Here is a 24918-nt window from a genome sequence, read left to right as displayed (position 1 = left end):
TTGTTTACTTTGTGCTTTCCCTACTGCCCCTCCCCGCCCCCAGATTTTCTGTAATATGCATTCTTGATTTTTTATTAAGAAAAAGAATTTAAAAATTCATCAAGATGTTATTTTTTGCCTATTAATTTGGCAAATGTTACATCAAAGGACAATACACAGTATTGGTAAGGATTTGGGGTAAATGAACATTCACAAAATGCACCCTGCTAATGGTAGTATAAATTGCTACTAATGGCATCTATAAATTTGGCAACAGAAATCAAAATCTTAAAAACAGAGGAAGTATTTTTACTTCTAGGGATAAAGGAAATCATTGGGGATAGATGCAAAAAATGCATATATAAACCCAAATGACTATTTTTAAGTACTTGGTTGAATAAATTATCTCAGTGTGAGCCAATACTAAATTATTAAGATTAAAAATCACATTGCAGAAGACTTTCCTAGAGCTACCATAACAAATTACCACAAACTGGGTGGCTTAAAACAGAAATTTATTCTCTCACAGTTCTGAAGGCTGTAAGTCCAAAATCAAGGTGTTGGCGAGGGTTGTCCCTTCTGGAGGCTCCGAATGAGAATCTGTCCCACGCCTCTCTTCTAGCTTCTGGTGGCTGCTGGCCACCCTCGGTGTTCCTTGGCTTGTTCCTGCGCCGCGCCAATCTCTGCTTCTTGTCTCGTAATGCTCTCCCTGTGCATCCTCTCCTCTTCTTAGGAGGACACCTGTCCTTGGATTTAGGGCCCACCCTGATCTAGTATGATAGAATCTTAACTAATTACATCTGTCAAGACTACTTTCATATAAGGTCACATTCTGAGGTTCTCCGTTGACATACATTTTTGTAGGGCACTAATCAACCTACTACATGTATATGACATACATACAAAAAAGATTGGAAATCTATACCAACAGTATTTTTCTCTCAGGGTGGGTTTATGAATGATTTAAATATTGTTGTCTTTTTTCTGCACTTAAAAATAAATAGCTTATGTACTGGAGTTACATTTATACAGGGTTTTAAGCTCTAAATTTCTTGTATAAGGTGAAGATTACCTGCAGTCAAATATCACTCTTTTCCCTCCTACAGCTCACAAAATACAGAATACATAAGTTTCTACTGTATCTTCTCTCAAAAACATCCACCATGGCCAATTCTTCCTCCAGCATCGGGGTAGATTACTGGTCTTCTGGGTGAGCACTAGATGAAGCAGTTGGCTTGTGCTTACACGCTATATTGTACGAAAAAAGAAAAAGAAGTTTTCTAAGCATAAAAGTATAGTTGCATGTGTTCAAGTTAAATGAGTGTATAATGAGACTCCACTGTTTTACTTCGGTAATCAGAGGAAAAACAAACTTTTCGTGTTTATAAAAAGCACTATTAACAATGGCAAGGAACTGAGAAACTCAAAAGACCACGGGAAAAAATAACTACTGATTTCCAAACGAAACCCTTTAAGAGGAGACAGGGATATCTCGGTGCCTTCCTGGATTATTTTTAAGGTTCAGGGGAAGAAAAGGAAATAGTAATATTGTCAATATAATTATTGCTAAATTCTGTCTCTTAAAAATACTTCCCAAGTGTCCTTTCCATTTGAAGATTTAAGACTGTAGTTTCTTTCATAACTTTCAAGATAAATTAGCTATATAAAATTCAATAAAAAAAAAGTATTGTCATGTATAGAGGCTGACATCATGGGTAGTCAAAGAATATGTTTAATAAAAAATAATTAAACTTCCATTTGTTCTATAGATCATAGAAAGTAATTTAATAAATTACAAAGGACTTTTAAAGACGTTTGCTCAACTACAGAAAACAAATTCAGACTACACAGAACACAACTGGTAAATATTGCAGATGTCCAAAAGAAAAATTGGACTAAGACTTGTATCAAGAAACCTGAAACAAGGGCCATAAATACAAGGCAGTAACAGCTCTAATTCTTTTAGTAACTACCAACACATACTTGGGTGTCCTTTCAACTGCAACTTTAGTATTACGTAATTCTACTGATTTTTTTTCCTTTATAACCCTTCGCTTTATACAACCATATTTGCATGTTTGTTTGTTTTTAACCTGATACCTGGATAACTCTCCCCCAATCAATAAATCAAAGTATCTTGAAACCCAAGAGAAGGTTTAAAGTTAATATTAGCCTTAATACTTTAAAAATTGCAATCGTCTGATTACATAGAGAATCACTAAGATGTTAACCAAATTCATCTGAGCATTAATTAGGAAAATACTTTCTCTCATAAATTTGATATAAATTAGATTTTAGTGAGGAGATCTCGGGCTTTTTTTTTTTTTTTTTTTTTTTAAATCGAGGAAAGAAAGGAATAAAGATCATGTGGGTAGAAGCAGAGTGAGGGACAGAAATAGGGATGGTGCTGAAATACTCCCCCGGCAACCTAAGTTCACTGTGTTTGAGAAACTTTGGCTATCTCCTAGGTGTATTCTAATTAAACAAAAGGGCAATACTGCAAAGGGAGGAAACTAAATATGTAATGTATTCTTTTCATGATGAAGAATTACTACCCACTTCTCCTGGATGGGCATTACAATGACTATTGCTAAGACATTGCGTAAAGGACTATCAATTCAAAGTACTACTTTGGAAAAATACAAAATCAATACCATCCCAATGGAACTTACATAATTTTGTAAATACCTATAAACACTGTCTCTCTAATATGGGGTTGGTTATTTTACATACAGAAATATAATTTACTGGTAAATGTCTTGTAAAATCCAATATAATTGCTTAATTCATGACAAAGCAACAGAGTTCTATGATCAAAACACACTGAAAGTTATTTTTTTCAGTGTAAGAGGAGTACTTTTCACCCCCCTAAATTCATCCCCTTGCAAATTTTATCACTGACTTATTCAAGTACGAGAAAAATGCTAACATTTACCTCTCCTTAGGATATAAATGGTATTTTATATCCAATTCAGTTCTACTTGTTTTATATGTGTATGCAGGTGAACCTGGACCTCTACCTTGTCAGAATAATAGCAGCTTTAGGAGGAGAAACTGTATCACAAATTAAATACCAGAAAAGTTAACATGTTTGTAAAGGGCTCTTAAGAAGCCTTGGGCTTCATTTTGTGTTTTACAGGTATAACTCGTATAATTTTTTTGAGATTATTCAAAGTGCATTTTCAAAGTGGGCGACTCAGTATATTTAATATAAACTGAACACCCAACACTGATTCTGGGCAACATTTAATCTGCTTACACCTAGAAGAAACTCAAGATAAATCTGAACTGTTTGCATATTACTTAACTACTATTATCTGTTCATTTTGGAATATTACCATAATGTAAAACACAAATAGAAATCTACACAAATAAAGCAAACAAACCATTTTTTTTTTTACATAAAGTATGCTGTGTTGAAAGTTCTTTGCAGTGGCATTTCATGAGTTTGCCTTTTCTGAACCCTGGAAACAGACATTACTCATCTGAGACACAGTTATTTCTAACAGGAGGCCAGACTTTGAAAAGTTAAAACTAAGTATGTCTAGAGGGTGCCAAAGTCACATGACCCAGGATTATTTTACAACTCAATTTTACTAATATCATAGTTAAGCTTAGCAAAAAGCAAGTCATATTTCTTGCCAGATTAACATGATATAGAGGATGTGTTTAAAAAACCCCTGAAAACAAGTAGAGAATTAGAAACGAATGTAAACTTCCTAAACTAACTCAGCTGAGGTAACAGGTAGCCAGTTAAACTGGCTGATTGGGAAATTTATTTCTTCTTTCAAACACACTTGTACCTGAATTGGAAACATCAGCAGTGCATCAAAACACTAGAACATTTTCATGTAATTAAAGCAATGAATGGTGATGTAGATTCTACAGCTTTCATGACATTCATTAGCTGCCCAAATTATTGCTGAGTTTTGATCTGTAAATTATAGGTGTCAAGGAGGCTGTAAAACTATATTCAAATTAAATCAGTAATATGCATAAAGTATTCTGTGTTCACTGCAAATATATTAAATATACAACTCTTATTGAGCATAATTTTCATAAAATTAACCCCCAACAAAATTATAATGCCTTTTGTTGTAATTTTACACCTTGATGGATTTGATAGTACATACGAGTTCAGAAACTTAAGAATCTTAAGAAATATTACATGCAAAACGTCTCTGAAAGGAGTCTGCACTTCTAAACAAAGGACTGTAATGTTCGGTCAGGAAGTTATGGACGCACTCCACACGGGGGTATTTACAATTAATAGTTAAAGAAAAAACCCAAAACCAGTTCATAACTTAAGCACAGCCTGGGGCTCAGTCTCCGTCACTAGAATCTGAATCCTCGGAGGACGACGACGCACTGTCAGACCCGGAGGAGGCCTCGGCTTTCTCTGAGCCCTCATCTGTGCTGTTTTCATGGAGAGGGCTCGGCTCTGCTCCCCCTTTGTCTTCCTGATCACTAACTCTGGCATCTTCTTCCTTCACTGCGACAGCCTTAGTCGAGCCTAGGTCACTGCTTTTGTTTCTCTGTACGTCAGAAGTACTGGACTGGGACAGAGCTGGAATATGAAGATTAAGGCCTGGAGTGAGAAGCATCCCTGGGTAAAGTATATTAGAGAGTAACAGCGGGTTAAGAGCTAGCGAGCTGGCAGGGGCAGCTGTGTTTAAAGCAGCAGAAGAGGATGCTGACGGAGAACTTGACACAGCGTTTTCTCCACCATTCTCTGAATCGTGGCTCTCTGTCCTTTCTTTAGATCCTTCTAGCTCCTTAGAGTCCTTTCCCTTTTGTTCTTCTGCTCCAGCCTCAGCAGGCTTTGCCAGGAGTGCTCCCACGCCCGACAGATCTGGTAACGCAGCCATTCCCGACAGCAGCATGGGGAACACGGCAGCCACGTTTCTAGCGTCTCCTCCGGAAGGAAGGCCAGCGGGCATGCCCATCAACCCTGCGGTTACTTGCAGCGCCTGCAAGTTGTGGAGGTTTTGTTGTAAGGCCTGGAGAGTTGTGAGGTCCATACCTGGAAGTAATCCGTTGGCTACCAAAGGGCCGCTGGCACCTGTCGCGGCGGCCGCAGGCGCCATGGCCGCTGTGGCCTTCGCAACGCCGCTTTTAGGCCGTCTCCCTCGCCGGCTGACCTCCTCTCTCACAACGGGGCCGGTGAGAATGCGTTCATACATACTTTCTGGAAGAAACCCCTGAAAAAAAAAATCATTAATCATAGCTATATTAAAATCAATAGCTATTAACTTGGGATACAAGCAACCTAGTAAAAGCAGGTAATTATGAATAAACTTAGTCTGTATGATATAACAATCAATTATGCAAGAGACACCCCAATTCCATATTCTTTCAAGCAGTGGCTGGAAGCAACTCTCCCACCTATCATTTACAGAGGCTTCTAGCCTTCCTCCACATCGGGAGGCATCCGTTTGGAGCCTGTCTCTAGAAAACACGAAGTCCACAGGAATTTCTTCATGAGGGCCCCTCCCTCGCCCTTACATGCTTTATGTCACTGAGTGTGGACGACTGAACAAGCGCCCCTTTTCTAGTCTGGAAGAACAACAAGGGAAGGCAGAGGAAGGAAGGAATAAGTTAAGATGGAAAAAAGACGCTTCCTATGAACCCTTGGACAAGCACTGTGGGAAGAAAGGATACAGCCAAGCAGAAAAAGATGCTCAACCCGGGAGAAATCGCTGGGCGTGGAACGGCTGCGCCCCCTGCCGACTGGGAAGCGTCAAGCCCAGGACAACGGAGAACAATCTGTCCTCCTTTTCTTATCATGGGCTCGTGATTTTCTTGGACTCAAAACTCTAGAAGTTTTAGTTTAGAACCTCTAGACCAGCCACTGTCCCACAGAAATATAAGTAACATATATAATTGAAAATTTTCTAGTAGCAACATAAAAAGGTAAAATAGAAATAGGTGACATTAATTTTAGTAATACAGTCACTTTAACATCAGCAAAATATTATTCAGTTCAGCCCTCGCTGGTGTGGCTCAGTGGATTGAGTGCCGGCCTGCGAACCAAAGGGTCGCTCGTTCAATTCCCAGTCAGGGCACATGCTCGGGTTGCAGGCCACGTCCCCAGACGGGGGCGTGTGAGAGACAACTACACATCGATGTTCCTGTCCCTCTCTTTCTCCCTCAGTTCCCCCGTCTCTAAAAATGAATAAAATATTTAAAAATACTATCAGTTCAGTATGTAATCTGTGAAGATTACTGAGATATTTTATATTCTTTTCTCCAAACCAAGTCTTCAAAATCCAAAAGCCAGTGTCTTACACTTACAACACATTTCAAGTGCACCATAGCCACATGGTCCCAGAGGCGACCATTTGTGACAGTTCATTTCTAGACAGTGGCTTAGAAGACTCTCATGGGATTATTTTTAAACTTTGTTTTGAATGGAACTAGTTATTTCTTCTCTTTATATAATAGGCATTAGGGTCTGCTGCGGGAAACAAGATGATGAAAAAATGCAAAGAAAGAAAAGCTCATCAGCAATTTCACCAGAGAAAACCACTGCTAATGTTTCAGGACGTGCGCTTCCACTTTTCTTCTGTACATATGCAAATTCCACAGTTCTCCCCACCTTCTTTTCTAAGATAAAACAGAATCATACTGAACATCGTTTTATATCCTGCACTTCTCATGTGGACACGCATAGGAATAAGAGCTATCATTCACTCAGCGTTTATCACATAGTTAGGTTTCGCTATTTCAAGAGCCTGACTACTATCCCATTTAACATATGGTGAATTTTCTCTCCCTTGTCATTAGATGGTCTTCTGTGACACAATTTTTAAAACAGCTGCATAGTTTTCTAAACATATTGGTAAACCATTAACATATTTCCAATTTTTCACTACTGTACCATGACAAATATCCTTTTACGTATTTCTTTCCCCACATTTGTGATTACTTTTTATGGCATTGTTCAAATAGTATCTTAGAGGTTAAAATAAAAACAGGGGTTAAATATAAAAATATATTGATTTTGCATTCTAACTCAACAAGCAGCTCAGAAATTTAACGTCGTGCAAAATAAAACTGAACTAAAATGCTCGATCACATGTGCAAATACTATTTTGTTGATTAACTTAAAATTCAATCTGAGACATAATTAAATGGCATCTAATTTTTAAAACGATGTCTGAGTTAGTGTTTATGAAATACTCACAGATTGCTTAACAACATCTCCCCATTCAGGAGCGACTCCATATTCTGAATTTTCCTTCAGGAATCTACATAGATCTTTCAAAGGAGGAGCAAATGCACCTCCAACCTGTAAACAAAAAAGACTGTTAAGACACTTAAAACACTATTAAATATGGAGACCTGTCTTGCTTCTATTCAGTTTACAAAATTTATTTCTTGAAAACATGTGGGACTATCACAACTCTGTTAAAATACTACACAGGGGTTGGCAAAAGTACATTTACAGTAGTTTATGTGGAAAATAACACAATAATTAATAAATAATAATATAAGAATAAACTGTGAATCATGTATTCACAACTGTAAACCTACCTTTGCTCACCCCTGTATAAACTTGTGGAAGTGGAAAATTTTAATGTTTTAAGTAGAGCAACTAGAACAGTAAAATAATTAGCATTTACTGTGCACTCACTATGCCAGATAGGCAGTATAACTAGTTAAGAGTGATTTCAAGCCAATCGATAAGGCTCTCCTGAGTCTGAGTTTTCTTATCTATATAAAGGGAATAACAATACTTCTTTCCTAGGGTATAAAGATAACATGATACAATTCAAGGGCTTTAGAATAGTCTCTGACACATAATAAATATATGTACTATTATATGACAAGTGCCATGCTAAGGACTTTAAGAGTGTAATTTATTTTAGTTCTCACTGCATACTTTTGAGATAGTATTATTTCTACTTTTCAAATGAAAAACAAAGCTGCACAGAAGTTACAGATTACTTAAAGCTAGTCAGTTAGTATTCATGTCGGGTTTCAAACACAGGTCTCAAAAACCCATGCTCTCATAATATGACGCAAGTTGACCCCCTGAAGTATAAAAACATACATATCCTTTGTGTGTGAAAAGTGATATAACCAACTAATCATGAGTAAATTAAAAAAAAACTATATACATAATAATTAGTATGAAACGGAAACAAAAGATCTTGCAATTTATTGATTTGGACCTACTCATTTAATGTTCCTTTGGAGCCTAGATATTCCTTGAGTAATTTCTTCTTCCACACCTGTTTGAACGAACACATACCTTGACAGGATATATACAGAGTTTCATACATCCAGTTATAACACCTACAGGTACCCTTCTCCAGTGTCTCCTACTGGCATTAGTCTCTGTAGTTTCTGTCCCCTTCTCTTTTTCAGCTTCCCCTTTGCTATGCTCCCATCTAAACGGCAGGCCCTCTGGTGGCTGATGGGGAATTTCGCAGGCAGATTCTTTTCCTTAGTGACTCATGAATCCTGAAGCCTGTACACTCTAGAGCAGCTGTTCTCAACCTGTGGGTCGCGACCCCTTTGGGGGTCGAATGACCCTTTCACACGGGTCGCCTAAGACCATCGGAAAACACATATATAATTACATATTGTTTTTGTGATTAATCACTATGCTTTAGTTATGGTTGGGGGTCACCACAACGTGAGGAACTGTATTACAGGGTCGTGGCATTAGGAAGGTTGAGAACCACTGCTCTAGAGACTCAGGACAATAAAGAGCTCTACAAATTAAGGGAAATGAACAGGCCCCTTATCAGGTTACCACATTAAAAATAAAATTTAGTGTTTAATATTAAACATGACAGGTAAAAATATAAAATTGTTTCATTTCCTTAAAACTGGCTAAAACAAATTTATTCATGCCCAGTAATGCTAATATTCATTATAAGGTAATGTGAAAAGATTTGTAACGCAATCTATGCAAGCACAGAATTAATAAAATGCCACTAAAACATCACTTTGTTCTTACCCTAAGACATTAGTGACATCACTTTAAAGTACTAACAAGGCTAAATAAGCTTCTACAAAATTGAAGAAAAAAATAGTATTAATTTTAAGTATTCATTTTAATGAGCTGGTATACACAATATGAAAACAATTGTCATTTTAAAGTTTTCTTTCAATTCCAATATTTCTTCTGAGAAATTAAAATAACTATGTATTTTTATACTAGAAGTGAGGTCCTTAACCCAGAGCAAAAGAGGATGACGACATTAACAGGAACTGTATGTAAGGTAAGTTAAATGTGAAATTTGCTGTTCTGCTGTTCTTACTCTGAGGCCAGTTTTCCTTTCTTATTCTGTTGCTTGCTCAACTGGAATAAAAATATCAAAGCTCTAAACTTAAAAATGGTACCACAGTGTTCGATCCTTTACTGCAGCGGGTAAAAGGGACACATGCCAACCCAAGCACGAAAACAAACCATCCGAGGAGACGGACGCTGAGTCGCGCTTGGCTCAGAAGCGGACTGTGGAAAAGCCGGAGTCTTACCAGCACGGGGTGCCATTAGCCCACACAGTCCCTTTGCTGAAGACACTCTGTTTCCAGCTACCAGCCCGGCTAGCACAAGGCGCCGTACAGCTATCTGACAGAAAATCCCGGTGACAAGTAAGTACATCACGGCCACGGTGAGAGCGCCGGCCCGTTTCCCCAGGGTTTCTCAGCCTTTGCACCGCACACATTTTGGGACTGCGGTGTGGGGGGCTGTCCTATGTCCTGTACCAAGTTTATCAGTGTCCTGGGCCTCTACCACCTACAGGACAACAGCCTCCTTCCCCTGCCCCAACACCCATCGTCCTGCCCCAGGCTGTGACGACCAAAAATGTCTCCAGACAGCCCTCACTGCTCTGGAGGACACGTGCCCCCTGTGTGTGATCTCGCGTGGGGCCAGGGCTCAGGCCATGTAAACTGCCTTGCTCTTTTCATTCATCAGCTTAGCCCAATATGTGAATCCGACTGTGTAACATGTTAGTCCACCCCTTTCCTACAAATCTGCTAGGTTTAAGCATTTCCAGACCCGTTAGAAAATACTACATACTGAACATCGTTTCAGAGATCTCTTAAATATTGAATCCACATAAAAGAACAACAAATACATAAATACCTTTCTGGCATTTCTTCTGTTAATCAGCTGAACCCGCTCCTCCCCAGTGAGACTGTTAACATCTAGTTTATTGGGGTTTCGGCAGCGATGCCGCTTTTGTTTGGGCCTCCCTTCGTGGAGCTGCGTTCTCTAAAACGAACAGACGTAGAAAGAGCCTTAAAATCTTCACATGTGCAAAGAGTACAAATGAGCTGATTGAAGTTATTTAGTCCAGTAATGACGAATCTATAGGATATGTTATAACGTATCTTACATCACATATTAACCTTTACTTTTATATTTAATATAACAAAAAAATTAAATGAGACGTAAAAAATGTCTGCGTGGATCGTTTCCTCCGATTATAAATTTAAACGTTTTTCTAAGCCATCGTAATAACCCTATATAACAATTATTCTGTAGAAAAGCAGGCTCCTGACGTGAAGCCACGGCCCGCTCCTTCTTTAAAGGACCTCCAAGACTACATTCCGCGAGTGCCGCTCGGAGAGGTCACCAGTAATGCTGGGGCAGCTTCCTCGAAACTGTCTCGTTCTTCACGTCGCCTGAGACATCGCACCGGAAACAACAGCTTTTCTCTGGGCTCGGACACAATTTATATGGGTGGCGGTTGGCCGAGTGGCTTGCACTGCTATCCATCTCACTGACAAGGCTTTCTTCTCCCTTCTCCCATAACCTTCACGATACTCAAAGGTATTATTCTTATTTTACAAAGGAAACTCCAGGCTCAGAGACTTCATCTCACTCAAGGTCGGGCAGGAAGCGGCTATTTCTGGCAATAAAAACTCTTTCCACCACAGCATGCCAGTTACCTCTGCAGCCGCCAGCAAAGCAGGTCCCGGTGTATGTAGCCATTCCCGACCCATCAGAGAGTCCCCAGAGACTACCACACAACCTGAGCAGAGCACACCAGACCCGTCACAGCCGGGGCCTAATTCAACCTTTTCTCTCCAGGGACTGCTACCCCCCAAGTCCCCGCACGTAGTTTGGAATTTCAGACTAGTCACTGTTTCCTGAATATACCTACACTCCTAATCTCACTGAGCTTTCTTCATAATTGTCTTATAATGCCTAGGATGTCCTCATCTTGTGATAACCTGGTCAGACGCCCAGTAACTTTTTATCATTCATCAGTCATATGTCAGCTCTATTTTACTCCCATCTTTCCGCCAGTACTTTACTCTGCCTACACAGAGCAATTATTCTTTTATCTGCTTCCATGGCATTTCACACATTCCTCTGTTACAGTATATATACCATGTTATAATTCTTTAGTTATAAATATAATACAATATGAGATCCAAGAAATCATTAATGTAAAGCATCCTTGGGAAATTAAACTAATTATAATTTTATATTCTTTACTGTAATAAATGCCACCTTTAAAAATGTTATTAAAATCTTAGTTATATAAAACATTATAAAAGTTTATTTGCAATAAAAAATAATAGATGTAGTTTAAAAAATTAATAAAGATCTGTTTGCAATGATAAACAAAAGGTATGAGAATCCTTTAGACTGAAGTTTAAGTACCATGAGGGCAAGAACTTTATATTGTTCACCGTTTTATCCTCAACGCCTTAAAACAGCAACCAGCACACAGTAGTTACTCAATAAAAATTTAATGACTGAGTAAATGAATATTATTTTATAACCTGTTAAGAAGTTACTGTGTTAAACTAACAATTCTCATTATTTTTAGAATTGCAATGTTCATTCCACGACTGCCCATCAGAGTAGTGAAAACCCCTCCTCCCTCAGAATTCTAAAAGATTTATTTGGCTTTTTTTTTTTTTTTAAACAAAAGGAATTAAATAAATGTGTGTGTTATCCTTTGAGAAAACTAGGGTATGAGAGCAATTACAAAACAAAGACCAAGAGTCTCTGCTTTAGACTAGTAGGTTACTTCATGTAACATACTGAACTAAATACATATTGCAGACACAAATGCAGTGATCCCTCACTTATCGCGGGTATTATGTTCCAGACCCCCCGCGAAGTAGGAACTTTACATTTATTCTGCACTCTGAAACCTACGTGACTTTAACAACATACGGATACAGTACCGCAAAATCCCACGATATCGGAGCGAAAAAGCCGTGATAATTAAATATAATATTTTAAAAATCCCGCGATACAGTGAGGCGGTAAGTGAACCGTGATATAGAGAGGGACTAGTGTATATTAAAATAGATATTACAGATGCCGTCCCATTCTAAGCACTGGAGCTTTCATATATCCTTTTCATTAAAAAAAGGTAATTAAATAATAATCCCTTTGCATTTATACAGCATGTTTTAAACTTCAGACGACTTGCATTTTTTAGTCACAGACTCAATAAATATTTACAGGCAGCTGTGTATCAGGAGTTATGTGCTCAGTGCCTGGGATACGAAGGTGCAGAGCCCATATCCGTGAGAAGCTCGCAGGGCTCCAGGTCTTCGCCTACGCTGCTTTCTCATGAGGACCCTGGCCCCCACGGGTCCTGTCGTGGCCCCGACAAGCTGCGTGTGGGGTCTGCCCTGCTGCCTGATCTCCCAGAAACACAGGGCTCACTTTTCTGATTAAAGACCATAAAAAGCACCCTGCCATTATTTATATATTTAAAAAGAAGCGGCAGCAGCGTACAAGGTAGTAAGCAGCTGCACTGAGTTATCCCCTTAATATTCATGATGGGGGCCGATGGGCAGGCCTGCCATGTCCTGGTGCAGAGCACGGGCTTTACTATTGTATTCAATACCTTACACAGAGGCAGGTCCCAGGAAACGGACACAGAGCCCGGCACGTCAGCGTCTGCTAGTCAAGTGTCACGAAGCGAGACACTAAATCTCTGTGAGTGAGAAAAGCTCCCTGCTCCTGAGATAGCGATTAGTATTATCAGAGGATAAGGAAAATGTGCATGAAACATGATGATTCTCATCTCTGATTCATGTAACTAACAGGGCATCTGGAGAGACCCAGAAGCTGTGTTCTTACAACTTGAATAAGAGCTTAAGGGTAGGAGTTTAAATATGGAATTTAAGATATTGGCTACTTGAAATCTCTTGATGTATAAAACAGAACAGTTCCATTCTGATCAAGTTGTTGTTGAGTGTTAAATGGGACGATATACGTTAAGTGCTGAGTATAATGCCAGGCACACAGCTAAGTCTCAATAAATGCTTACCATGACCATTATTTTTATTTTAAAACAAGCTCCTTGCAGGAATAGACTGTAACTTTTATGCCTTTACAACCTACACCAGGTCTAACATAGTACTCTGTATCATCAAAGGTGATTTTTGTTTAATACTTGAATACAGAATGGAAAAACATAAAACAACACTGTATTACATCATGGGAAAGACTGTAATTACTTTTTAGGGTAATTTTTCTGAATCTTGGGCAGAATGCATATTTAATATAAGCAGATGAGAACTTAAGCTTCATCACTACAGGTGTGATAAATGGTAGAACACAGAACAAGATTTGGAAAGGATCACCTACAGGAATGAAAGCTCCTAAATCCTCCACGTAGCCTGGGTGCTCCTTGAGCCATTTTTCCAAATCCTTTCTCTTTGGTGCATCATCGCCTGCGAGTCTCGTCCCGTCTTTCAGATGAATAACTGGGACCGGACTTTCCGTGTCAGGAATCCCGTGAGGCTGAGAATACGGCAGGGCTGGGTTTACCCCTGCAGCAATCTGGGAGGTGGTTAAGCCCACAGAAACCTGGAGAAAAACACCAAATGAAAACTTAACGTCCATGCTTTATCATTCTAATTTTGTCCCAACAAAGGAATTCTTTTTGAAGAGCTAAAAAAACGTGTTTAAATGTCTACGAAATCTTTCAAACTTAAGATTTTCATGGATCTTGGTCAGTGTTAAATTCCGCGGAGAAGTGGTGATGCGGTGCGCTTCTAACTTCCTAATTATTCGTCTACAAAACAGTCAGACAGATTGTGACATGTGCTGAATTTTGCAGTCAAGGGTCAGTTGTTTTTAAGTATTTTTACACTTACGTGATTAGGCGGTTTATTTTTGTTAAAAAAGAGGATGTCAACGCCTTCCACATTCTTCCTCCTCCCCCGCCTTTTTTTGACTACAGGCTGGTTGTCTAGTATAACTCCATTGGCACCAAGGGTAGATTGAATGGAAGTACCTAAACAAATTAAACATGCAAAACGGTGATAAAAATCTAGTTCTTTAACATATTAAGAGCAATCACTTTTCTAAATATATGAAGTGTTAGTTCTATTCTACATGTCTTAAATCAAGCAATTCTTAAGACTGAAAACTCCACTGATCTTCCATTTAAAAACTTGGGGAGTTGTAAGTTAGGCCTCGTTCAACTTTTGAATTATAAACTCAATTTCCACCCCACCCACAGATATTCACTTATCTTCATGTACAAGATGAACCTTCCCCTTTTCTTTAACTATTCATTCCTACCTTTTCTAAAGGTTTTATAATTTATTTTTGCTTTCTTGTGCCAAAATGTCTTGTTCTCAACATAAAAACATGGCCTAACTCAAATGAACAAAAAATAAACTTCTTTTGGACTTTCTATAACTTCTAAGATGTTTGGAAGATTTGTCTCTATTGTGTTCCTCTTTTTCGCAATGAACTCATCCGTCCGTTTCCCAGAGTCTATTGTGCCCCAGCCTGCTCACGGTCTTTTCTTGAAGAGCACCACTAAATGTTTAGTTACCAAGTTAAACTGACCTTTCTCATTCCTCATTTCAGTAGGCACTCAATAAAATAAGAAATGTTTGAAAGGCGTATAAATGAGCCCTGGCCGGGTAGCTCAGTTGGTTAGAGTGTCGTCCCAATACAACAAGGTTACAGGTTCGATTCTCTGGTCAGGGCACATACAAGACCAATGACATAACAACCAATGACATAAATAAGTGGAATAACAAATCTATGTTTCTCTCTCGATCACTTTCTCCTCCTCTCTAAAACCAATTTTAAAAAAATGATGTCTAAATGAAACAGGTCCATGCACTCAGTCCTCACAATAAGTATTTATGAACTAGCTACGTACAGGTACTATGATGGTTCAAATACGAATAAGTCATAGTGCCTTTCCTTAAAGAGTAGTATACAATCTAGAATTCTTATTGAACAAAAACATTACTAAGAATGAGCCCTTTATTTAAAATGGTTCACAGCTGTAATATAAAATACATTTCAATCATTTAAGGAGAATTTTTTGAGCAACTCCTGTGTATCTCTGAAAAAAGTGTTGCCATTTGGCTGGCTGTTGAACCTTATGGAAACCACTTACCTTCCTCCATCTCAGTTTCAAAATGGCACCTTAATTCATATGGTAAGGGATAACCAACTGTCATGATTAAGTATCATTTTTGCATATAAAAGCTTTCATTATGTATACTGAGTAAATTTTATTATCAGATTAATGAATTACGTAATTTGAAAATTCTTTCACTATACTTCTGTATTACATTTTTGCTGTAATAGACGTTCTTAAAGTATCACTTTAAAAAATAGTATTGTTTTATAAGATCTTCTCATGGTTTCTTATTCTAGCATGAATAAAATGTCTTACATCAATCCCTGTTCCTTCCTGACCACTGACCCCCATCTCTCCCAAGCTCAGTTTCTGATACTGCCCATAATTTAGATCCGCTCTCCCTCAGCAGGCTCTGACCTTACACAGGTGTCTATCTTGTTTCTGCAGCTATCCTATGAGAAGAAGGAAAGGCCACCTTTCGGGGACTGGTCACACACTGTTCTGTATCTTGTAGCTGCCTGGACTATACTGTCTCTAAAGTCTTCCTGAAACTGTTCATTTTAACTTCCTCTACCGACCTCCATTAATTTGTGATTTAGGTGTTTTTCTTTAAATTCATAATTTGTTTTCGCATTAAAATGCTATTTGCACTTTTATCTGAATAAAGCTCCTTGAAGAAATGATATTTTCAACCCAAATATATAAGCTCCCAAAACGAAATTGGCCTCTGTGCTTTAAGATGTCATTTTGAGAGTTCCAACATTTATTTATATTACAAATTATATTAATTATAAATTTATGAGCGGTCCCAACCTTAAAGGCCCAGTGAACTTCTATTACAAGAGTAAGTCAAAGGGGTTGGGGAATGACAGAGAGCACTCCACGCGAGGCCGGCCGCGGCCAGCACACGCATGACAGGGAGCGCCCCACGTGAGGCCGGCCGCGGCCAGCACACGCATGACAGGGCGTGCCCCACGTGAGGCCGGCCGCGGCCAGCACACGCAGGACAGGGCGCGCCCCACGCGAGGACGGCCGCGCCAGCACACCCACCTGACGCGGGCACAGGCCGGGGGAAGCTGGCGAGGCCGGCCTCAGACGCGCTCTGCAGCTCCCGGAGCCGGGCGAGGTACTGCTGCTGCCCCGGGGCGCAGTCCTCACTGTCAAACGGCCTTTTCTGAGCAAGGCCCTGCTTCTGAAAGGTCAGCTTCAAGCCGCCGTCCTGCGAAACAAACACCATCGTCAGGGAAGAAGCAAAGCCAGAAATCCCACTGCAGGGTGTTAAGGGAACGCTTTACTTAGGGAAAGTGAAGTAAAAGCCCTGAAACATTAAGTTCTTGTTTGCTCATAAGTCAACGGAAGGAAACGTTATATTAATGTCTATGACGTATATTAAAGTTTCTATCTTAACTTTAAAAAATCCAGGTACTATATACAGTTCTGTGAGCAAAACAAAGATCTTCGCATCACTAGTCCACTGCAATAGTTTCAGCTTTGGAAATTCGTCTCTATGTACATTACTCCAACGATGTTTCAGAGAATATTACCCTTGTTTAAGGTACTGAGCCATCAATTTTGCTTAAAAAATCATACGGAAAAATGAAAGGTTATTGAAAACAGGGCATGCTAAATATTTAAAACAGAAAGCGCACTGACATACCATTGAAAGATTATAGAGAAGAACCCAAACAATTAGAAATTGTCACACTGTTTAAGAAAGCATCTCGATCAGGAGAAGGACCTTTTTTCAGGGGTATAAGTAGAGAAACATACAAAATGATGACCCCTCTAGTAGAATATTCAAGTTTAATAACCTGGGTCTCAAAAGGAAAGTCACCCAAACACCAGCACACGAGTCTGTGAAGGAAGTAAGAGTAAGAGCAGGCAGCCGTCTGCAGGAGGAGCATGCTGCACACCACAATCGCAACCAGGCCCTAGGGCAATAAAAATGAACATACGTCTTTGATTTTCACTGTAAACTCCTTTTCTCGCACATGCTTCTTCACCTTTGACATCTGTGCCGGCTGCTCGTGCTCTTCTCTCACGCCGGCGCCCGGGGGCGTGCGCACGCCGGGCTCGCCGGGCTCTGGGGCTGCGCCAGGGCTGTCCAGCAGCTTCGTGGTGTAGAAAGAAGCCACTGAGCTGGCATCGTAACTTCTTCTGGCTGAAGGCCACTTCCCTTTCAGAACCGTTTGACAAATACTGTCCAACCGGTTGATCATCACACGGTCCTGGAAAAACACACCACGTCCAAGTATAACTTCAGCAGGCCACGCCTCTGGAGAGCAAACGGCCCTGAGCCTTGAAGGATCGAACCCCAACAACATACGTGTATCTGGTATGCATGCGTAAGCTTGCACACATATTACAATTCTATAAGAAGTTATCAAGTGTAAGTTCCTGTTGGTGAAGTTAAAAAATATTATAAAGATACTTTTCCATACTTTTGATTTTATAATTACCGAATACAGGCTGTTCTTGTAAAAAATTCAAACACAGGAGGTCATAAGAGTAGAAAGTTCTCTACTCCCCCACCCCCCAACCTCACCCCTAAAGGTAAACAGTCTTGTACTACCCTAGTCACATGCTGGCCGTCTTACTCCAATCAGAACTCCCACCACGAATATACCTGCACTTAAATGACCTGCCCCCACCCGGCCGCAGGTCACAACTTGCTATGATTAATTTCATAAAGAAGCACTGGATATTAATTTCTTTATGAACATAAGCACTCATTATCTTTTATTCTAAACATTATAGGGTTTTGTTGAGAAACATACACATTTAAGTAGATCTAATTCATTCGATAGTAACAACTGATATTTGTAATGCTGACACCAAAATGTTATCCTACGTTTTATAGTGACCTGTTTTACTACACAACAAAGCAGTAAAGAAAAACACTCAAAAATGACCCTCTTCACCAAGAGAATACCCACTAACCTTTGGCCAATAAGAAGCTGCCAGCATGTATCCGCCCTGCAAGATGTAAGCAGACTCCGGCACTCCGTTGTTCATTGGGAAGCTGTCCTGGGTCTCATCCTGGGTGGTGCTCAGCGACGCAACACTTTCTTCATCATAGGCTTTCAGGTGAGGGGTGACTTCTGCCGAGAACAATTATAACTGCTCAGAAAAGACTGCGTAAAACGGTTGTACATATATTTCAAATCTCATGATTATTACAATATGTTTGAAAATGAAAAAGATGCAAAAAAATAAAAATGATAAGAAGGAAAAAAGAAAAATTCACCTAGAATACAATACTCATTATTTTAAAAACCAGCATTACAGCGAAACAAATGGCGTTAAGGAGCTTGAGGACAAAGGGTTAAGAGAACATCCTTTTAGGCAAAACAGTCCGCCTCTCCAGGTCCGTTTCCCTGACATAGATCACCTCCTCACAGCAGGCTGCCTCTGGACTGAGAGAATAACAAATACCCGATGGACAGACTGTAACTGTCTAAGTGGAGGACTTGTGTAAACTGGACGTGCCCCGTGTGGCAACCCTGAAATTCATGCCTGTCGAGCTGTTCCAGGAGGCTCTGGCGCCTGGGAGGCGTGGGGCTGCGTCCGCCGGAGTCCACACGGTGCCCACGGACGCCACTCCCTGGCAGCGGAAGCGGACTGCTGCAAGGACGCCTGCAGGACGGGGCCACCCCGCTCCTCTGCCGACGAGCTGAGCAGTCTGTCCCGTGTCTTCCTGAGGAGCAGCTGCCAAGGACACCTATGCCACTTACTGGTCTGGCTTCTGGATCAGAGCATCTTGGTGGCTGTTATAGAATATTGTCTCCGTTTGTTCACTAATCAACTGGTTCCAGTAAGACCACAATACTAAACTAACGGCAATCACAAAGAAATAAAATTACTGTGTAAAATCTCTAATTCCTCTCACGGCCAACTCATTCAATTCAGCCTTGAGTACTAAACAGGAAGTGTGTACCAGTAATTTTAGTTTCCTTTTCAATAGCGCTTCTCTAAGAAAATCTGTAGGCATAAAATTTAAGCTAATTTTAAACAAGCTTAAGTTACTGGAACCAATTCTTCCCTTTTTCACTTGTGATCTTGTCTTAAAATAGCAACAGAGCTTTATGCAGATACCTTGCTTTTGAACTTCCTCTTCTTCACTGTCACTTTCTTCTGATGAAGATGAGGAGGATGATGATGATGAGGAGGAGGAGGAGGAGGAAGATGATGCTGAAGAACAAGAGGAGGAGGAGGAAGAACTGGAGCCTGATCGAGAGTGGGAACAAGAAGAGGAAGACGAGGAAGAAGATGATCTGGAAGAACAGGAGGACCTCTCGGAATCAGAGTCAGAATCCGAACTAGATTCTGAGCCCCTTTTGCGGATGCACTGTTTGTTAGAAGCTGGGTTTGGAGTTAGAGGTTCTGTTCTGGCTGCAACCATGCGTCTGTCTGCTTCACCTTTTCCGCCAGATTTCTGGTCTCCAGCAGCCTGTGGTAAAACACCGTTCTTTGGACTTACTGGCTCCGACTTTATTAGTGTCCTGGTTTCATCAGAAGACATGGATTCTTCTTCAGAAGACTGAGGCTCCTCTTTAAGGGTTTCACTTTTAACTTTCATATCCTCTAGAGTAATACCTTTAGCGTCCAGGAGCTTAGGCAGAGAGGCAAGAGGAGAAGCAGAAAGGGCAGCTTGGTATTGCTGTAACAGTGGGGTGGAGGTCCTTGAATGAGCCATCTTACTTTGACTGTAGTTCCTCTGTGCGGCCATAAATGAGAGTTCAGGATCACGGAGGATGTGATAGTCCGTTCGGCTCACCCCGTGTTTAGCGGCTCCAATAAGCAAGTCCCTATCATGAGGGCCACATTCCCACCAGACTGGTAAGTCCGGATTCGGATGGCAAAGTTTCAAACGTTCAAACAATTGTGGATGGCGGAGGGCCTGCTCCCTTACTTTCCTTAGAAGCTCTATGCGATACAAAGTCCTAGAAGCACGTTCTTCTGTGATTGGCTGAATAAAAATATTTGGATCCACCAATTCTACATTGAAACAGAATAAAAATATTAACCTCAAAAATGCTTCCTCAGATTCAAAACATATAATGCAACTTCTAAAACGTACCTATATTCAATACCATTGTATAGTTCCCATAATTTCTTTTTAATATTTTTAAATGATGAGAAACATAACTTTAAAAGTGAGTTACTAAGAATCATAACATATAACATTAGATCTATACAAATTAAGTAAAACAACACGAATTTTTGGAAGTATTCAATATGTTAATATAAACAGGAACTTACTTTTAAGAAATTCCCTATGAACCATGTCTTACTATTTATTCTGTGCTTTAATAGAAGAGAAAAATTTACTTGGACTCACATATAATTAGAAATTAAAACTGTTGAACAATGCCCCTTAAACAAATATAAGTCCACATACCTTTTAAAAAAATTGTTGTTCTATTACAGTTGTCCCATTGCTCCCCCCACACCACGCTCCCAGTCAGTGCCCACCCTGTTGTCCATGTCTGTGGATCATTCATACTAGTTCCTTGACTAGGCTCTTCCCCTTCTTTCCCCCCGTCCCCAGGTCACTGTCAGTCTGTTCCTTGTTTCCATGACTCTGGTTCTATTTTGCTCATTAGATTCCACTTATGGGTGAGATCATAAGGTATTTCACCGCCTGGCTTATTTCACTTAGCATCATACTCTCCAGTTCCACCCATGCTGTCACGAAAGGCAGGAATTCCTTCTTTCTCTCTGCTGCATAGTACTCCATTGCGTAAATGCACCACAGCTTTGTGATCCGCTCATCCACTGACGGGCACTGAGGCTGTTTCCAGCACTCGGCTATTGTAAATAGTGCTGCTATGAACATAGGGGTGCACGGGTCCTTTTGAATTGGGGTTTCAGGATTATTTGGGTATAATCCTAGTAAGGGTTTGATCTCCAAAAGTTATAAAGAACTTATACAACTTAACACCAAGAAGATGGACAATCCAATTAAAAAATGGGCAGAGGGCCTGAACGAACACTTCTCCAAGGAGGACATGCAGAGGGTCCATAGGCATATGAAAGGATGCTCAGCATCACTAGCCATCAGAGAGATGCAAATAAAAACCACAATGAGATACCACCTCACACCAGTCAGAATGGCCATCATCAACAAATCAACAAACAAGCGCCGGCGAGAATGTGGAGAGAAGGGAACCCTGTGCACGGCTGGTGGGAACGCAGACTGGTGCAGCCACTGTGGGAAACAGTGTGGCATTTCCTCAGAAAACTAAAAATGGAACTGCCTTTTGATCCAGCAGTTCCATGACTAAGAGTATAACCGAAGAATCTTGAAACACATATCCTTAACTGCACCAGGGAACTCAGGGCATTGCTGTGAACTCGCAGGCACACCAAAGGCTTTCCTAACATTTGAGGGAAACACATGGGCATCTGTCAAACTCTCTACGAACTGTTAGTTTTAGATGGCTCAGTTTAACATGCTACCTTGATTTTTTTTTTTTGATGAAGTCATATATTTGTGAACAGAGATACTAGCAAATGAGATATACGGAAACTGCCTGAATGGGTTTTGCAATTTTTCTGAAGAGCTATAAGTAGTTCAAAATTAAAAGTTAAAAAGAAATCATGGACTATGCAAAACTCAATATGGAGCAGCAAACAAGAGTGGGAGTATCCATTCTATTCTGAAGATTTGAGAAGTTGTACACTGCCAAACAGATGACCACATGCCATTAGTAAATAACTATGGTTATTTAAAAAATAAGGTTTGTTTTTTCAATTCAATTTATGCTATGTTTTCAGACTATTATTGGATTGTTAGGACATAGAAACTTTCTTCCCCTCCAACTTTAGGGCATTTTTAATGGGGTCACATTAAATTTAAAACACAGAAACTTACTAAGTTGTTTTGGACCTAATTGTTCCTTAAACGGAACTCTAAGGTCTCGGGTCCGTGAAAAATTACTGAGACATTAAGGGCTCTGTGAAATGAGGACGTTTGGGAACCTGATCTAAGTGAGCCCTCACTGACATTTCTAACAAGAAAAAGCTACTTTTTCAATCATCTTCTAGTAAGGAACCCTTTCCTTTTCATTTAAAATTGGAATCAAAAGTGAATGAATTTACTCACATAGCTTTATATTGTTGATGGAAAGTAAGAAATTACAAAAAAAGAAGGGGGGGGCCTCCTGGCAACTATAAATAACAGGAGACACAGTACTGTGCCTTACCTATATTTTAAATCCCACTTATGGTTACAAGAGACCTTAAAGTAGCCTAAAACCGATTCTGAATGATCTGAATGACCTGGTGTTTGGGAAATCAAGTGAGTGGCTACTCTGTTCAGTGGACTGACAATAAGTCTGCAGGGAAATAAAGCAAGGAAATTCACATAAAATTTAAGCCTTTTTGTAAGACACATTTTTCCTATGAATTAGGAGCAGGAAGCCACTGGGTTTAGCAGTCGGAAATCATAGTCAACAAAGAAAGAAGACAGCTGCTCAAACACAGCGTTACTGAAGGGATCTGCTGACGGCTTCCAACCCCACGACATTCCCCCCAGAACAGTTCCTTTACGTGACCATTATTAGCACCTGTGATGAGTTGTTTTCCTTTCTCTCCTGAAGGCCCTGGGTGATCCTATTTCACTAGGAGTCTTTCAGATGTCTTTTGAGTGAAGGCCCCGTTGCCTGCAAAATTACCCGTATAAATAAGCCCTCTAGCACAGCTCCTATGGAACGGACTGAGTTAGTGCTCCTTACCCAAAGCCACCCTTTATCGTCCCCTCCCCCAATCATAAACCTACTAAACACTGACCATCTTCTCAACACTCAACGTGTGCCTGTATTCCCTTTAGGTTTCATCTTAACAGGATTAAGGAATAGGGGATTTTATAATATAGTTTATTTACAATTCTGAAAAACTGACATGTTGAATTAGACGGTATTGAAAATTTGATTTTATTAACCAATGTCACACCAATAAATTCTATAAAAAAGAAAAAACATAGTAAGAAAAAGAAAACTTCAGAGTTAATGACTTTTAATGATTTTGACCAAACGAGGACAAAGAAATTTTACACCTACCTTCCTTGGAAGGAAGACGGCACACCCTCCGACACATAGACATGAACGCGTACAAATACTTCTCCAGGCTATCGTCGGTTTTCTTATGCAGCCTCGCCATAGCTCTAAATTTCGTCCAATCAAACTGGCCTCTGTTAGGATCAAACACTACTCCAAATGTGGATACAACTCTGTAAAAGTCAGCTTCTTCTCTTCTTGTCCATCTATTTTGAATCAGATGAAAGAAAAAGCCACGTTGGTTATTGAAATAAACATTTATTAATGCGGAGTATGACTATAATAAACAATTAAAACACTGAAAGTAACGAACACTTTAAAGGAGTAAGCCAGGGTTATTGCTGTGTAAATCCATGTTAAAACGCTAGCTGACTCATCCATGCCACCAGGCTTCCTTTCCTTCAGGCACTAATAGTTTTTTGGACATTTACTATGTGAGAAAATATGCATAGGATACAAGATTACAAAGACATGATGACTCTACCTTCAGGAAAAAGATAAAACATTTCAAATAAATTTATAATAGAAGGCGGTGTTTTAGAGTTTTAGAACTTATGGAAACCAAGAATCTTAGGAGAGCACAGAAGGAAGGGTTAGTCCAGACTCGAATGATCAAGAAGGCACCTCCGAGTGGCAGTTAAGACGGCCCAGGCTAAGACGAAGGACAGCAGGTCTGGGGGATGAGCACTCCAGACTGACAAGGGGACAGCCCATATCGGGGACAGTGGGAGGCAGGGTTGGGGTCAGATTATGAAATGCTCTAAATGCCTGGCTAAAAATAGTCTCTACTGAGTTAAAAGCACTTCAAAGATACTTAAGAAGGCAATACTTAATCACACTACTGCTGTGTAAATTAGAAAAAGCACTTGAGAAAGTCCTTTGAAAAACACTGACAGGCGTTCCTTTTTTATCATAGTGATGCATTAAGAAGACTAGTGTGATGATGATGTAAAAACTGTCAGTCTGGGAAACTAGTCAAGTCCTATGAACCTCGGACCTGAGTGACAGAAGCAGGAAAGGGGGGACAGGGATGAACTGAAAGACTACACAGGTCGCAGACATAAACGTCACAGTACCTACCTTCTAAGTATTTACAGCTTAGGCAGACAGAGCAAGGAAAAGGTAAGTGTCATTGCAGTATCTTACGGTGACAAAAGGGTAGTTTATTTAAACAAGTGCTATAAGAGTGCTGGAAACAGAGAATCCTGTCAGCTAAACTGGGCGAGAGAAAGAGCAGTCAAGGCCTGGACACACGGTCGGCTCTGAAGGATGGACCAGGCATGGACTAAAGCAGGGGAAAGGGTGCGAGCCCAGGGGACGGGAGCTACAGAAGGGAGGGCGTTGAGGCAGTAAGGAGGAGGACCCTCTGGCTGAGAGAACGGTGGTGAATAAACTCAGACATGCACACTGATGCCTACACCGAAGAGACTCTTGAAGTGAGGCCCCAAAAGTTAAGGCTTCACACCTGTATTAAGCAAGGAGTCGCCGAGTAGCATGATAGAACCGGTGTTCAGGAAGACTGATGCAGACCCTACAGACCGAGG

The 24918-nt window shown here is 40.2% G+C and overlaps 1 protein-coding gene across 3 annotated transcripts in view; it reads right to left on the bottom strand.

Moving 5' to 3' along the window:
- Nucleotides 1–477: 477 nt before the first annotated feature.
- CHD9 (chromodomain helicase DNA binding protein 9) overlaps nucleotides 478–24918 on the bottom strand; it is a 99293-nt gene continuing 74852 nt past the window's right edge. Inside the window, exons 29-39 of one of the 3 annotated variants that reach the window (XM_090260658.1) lie at nucleotides 23378–23580; nucleotides 19410–20312; nucleotides 18255–18415; nucleotides 17270–17542; nucleotides 16365–16533; nucleotides 14080–14219; nucleotides 13568–13789; nucleotides 10085–10213; nucleotides 7166–7270; nucleotides 5003–5180; nucleotides 478–1227 (exon numbers count right to left, since the gene is read on the bottom strand). In XM_090260658.1, coding sequence (XP_090116784.1) covers nucleotides 1175–1227; nucleotides 5003–5180; nucleotides 7166–7270; nucleotides 10085–10213; nucleotides 13568–13789; nucleotides 14080–14219; nucleotides 16365–16533; nucleotides 17270–17542; nucleotides 18255–18415; nucleotides 19410–20312; nucleotides 23378–23580 — 2536 coding nt within the window. In that variant the 3' untranslated portion in view covers nucleotides 478–1174. Of the gene's footprint in view, nucleotides 5181–7165; nucleotides 7271–10084; nucleotides 10214–13567; nucleotides 13790–14079; nucleotides 14220–16364; nucleotides 16534–17269; nucleotides 17543–18254; nucleotides 18416–19409; nucleotides 20313–23377; nucleotides 23581–24918 lie in introns of all 3 variants that reach the window. The other 2 variants (XM_090260656.1, XM_090260655.1) reach the window with 2 other exon arrangements.

Source organism: Furipterus horrens, unplaced genomic scaffold (assembly GCF_987537825.1).
Source record: "Furipterus horrens unplaced genomic scaffold, mFurHor1.1.pri manual_scaffold_13, whole genome shotgun sequence".
Classification (NCBI taxonomy): domain Eukaryota; kingdom Metazoa; phylum Chordata; class Mammalia; order Chiroptera; family Furipteridae; genus Furipterus; species Furipterus horrens.
Note: the sequence above shows the minus strand (reverse complement) of the source record. Positions and strands in the feature narration are given on the sequence as shown.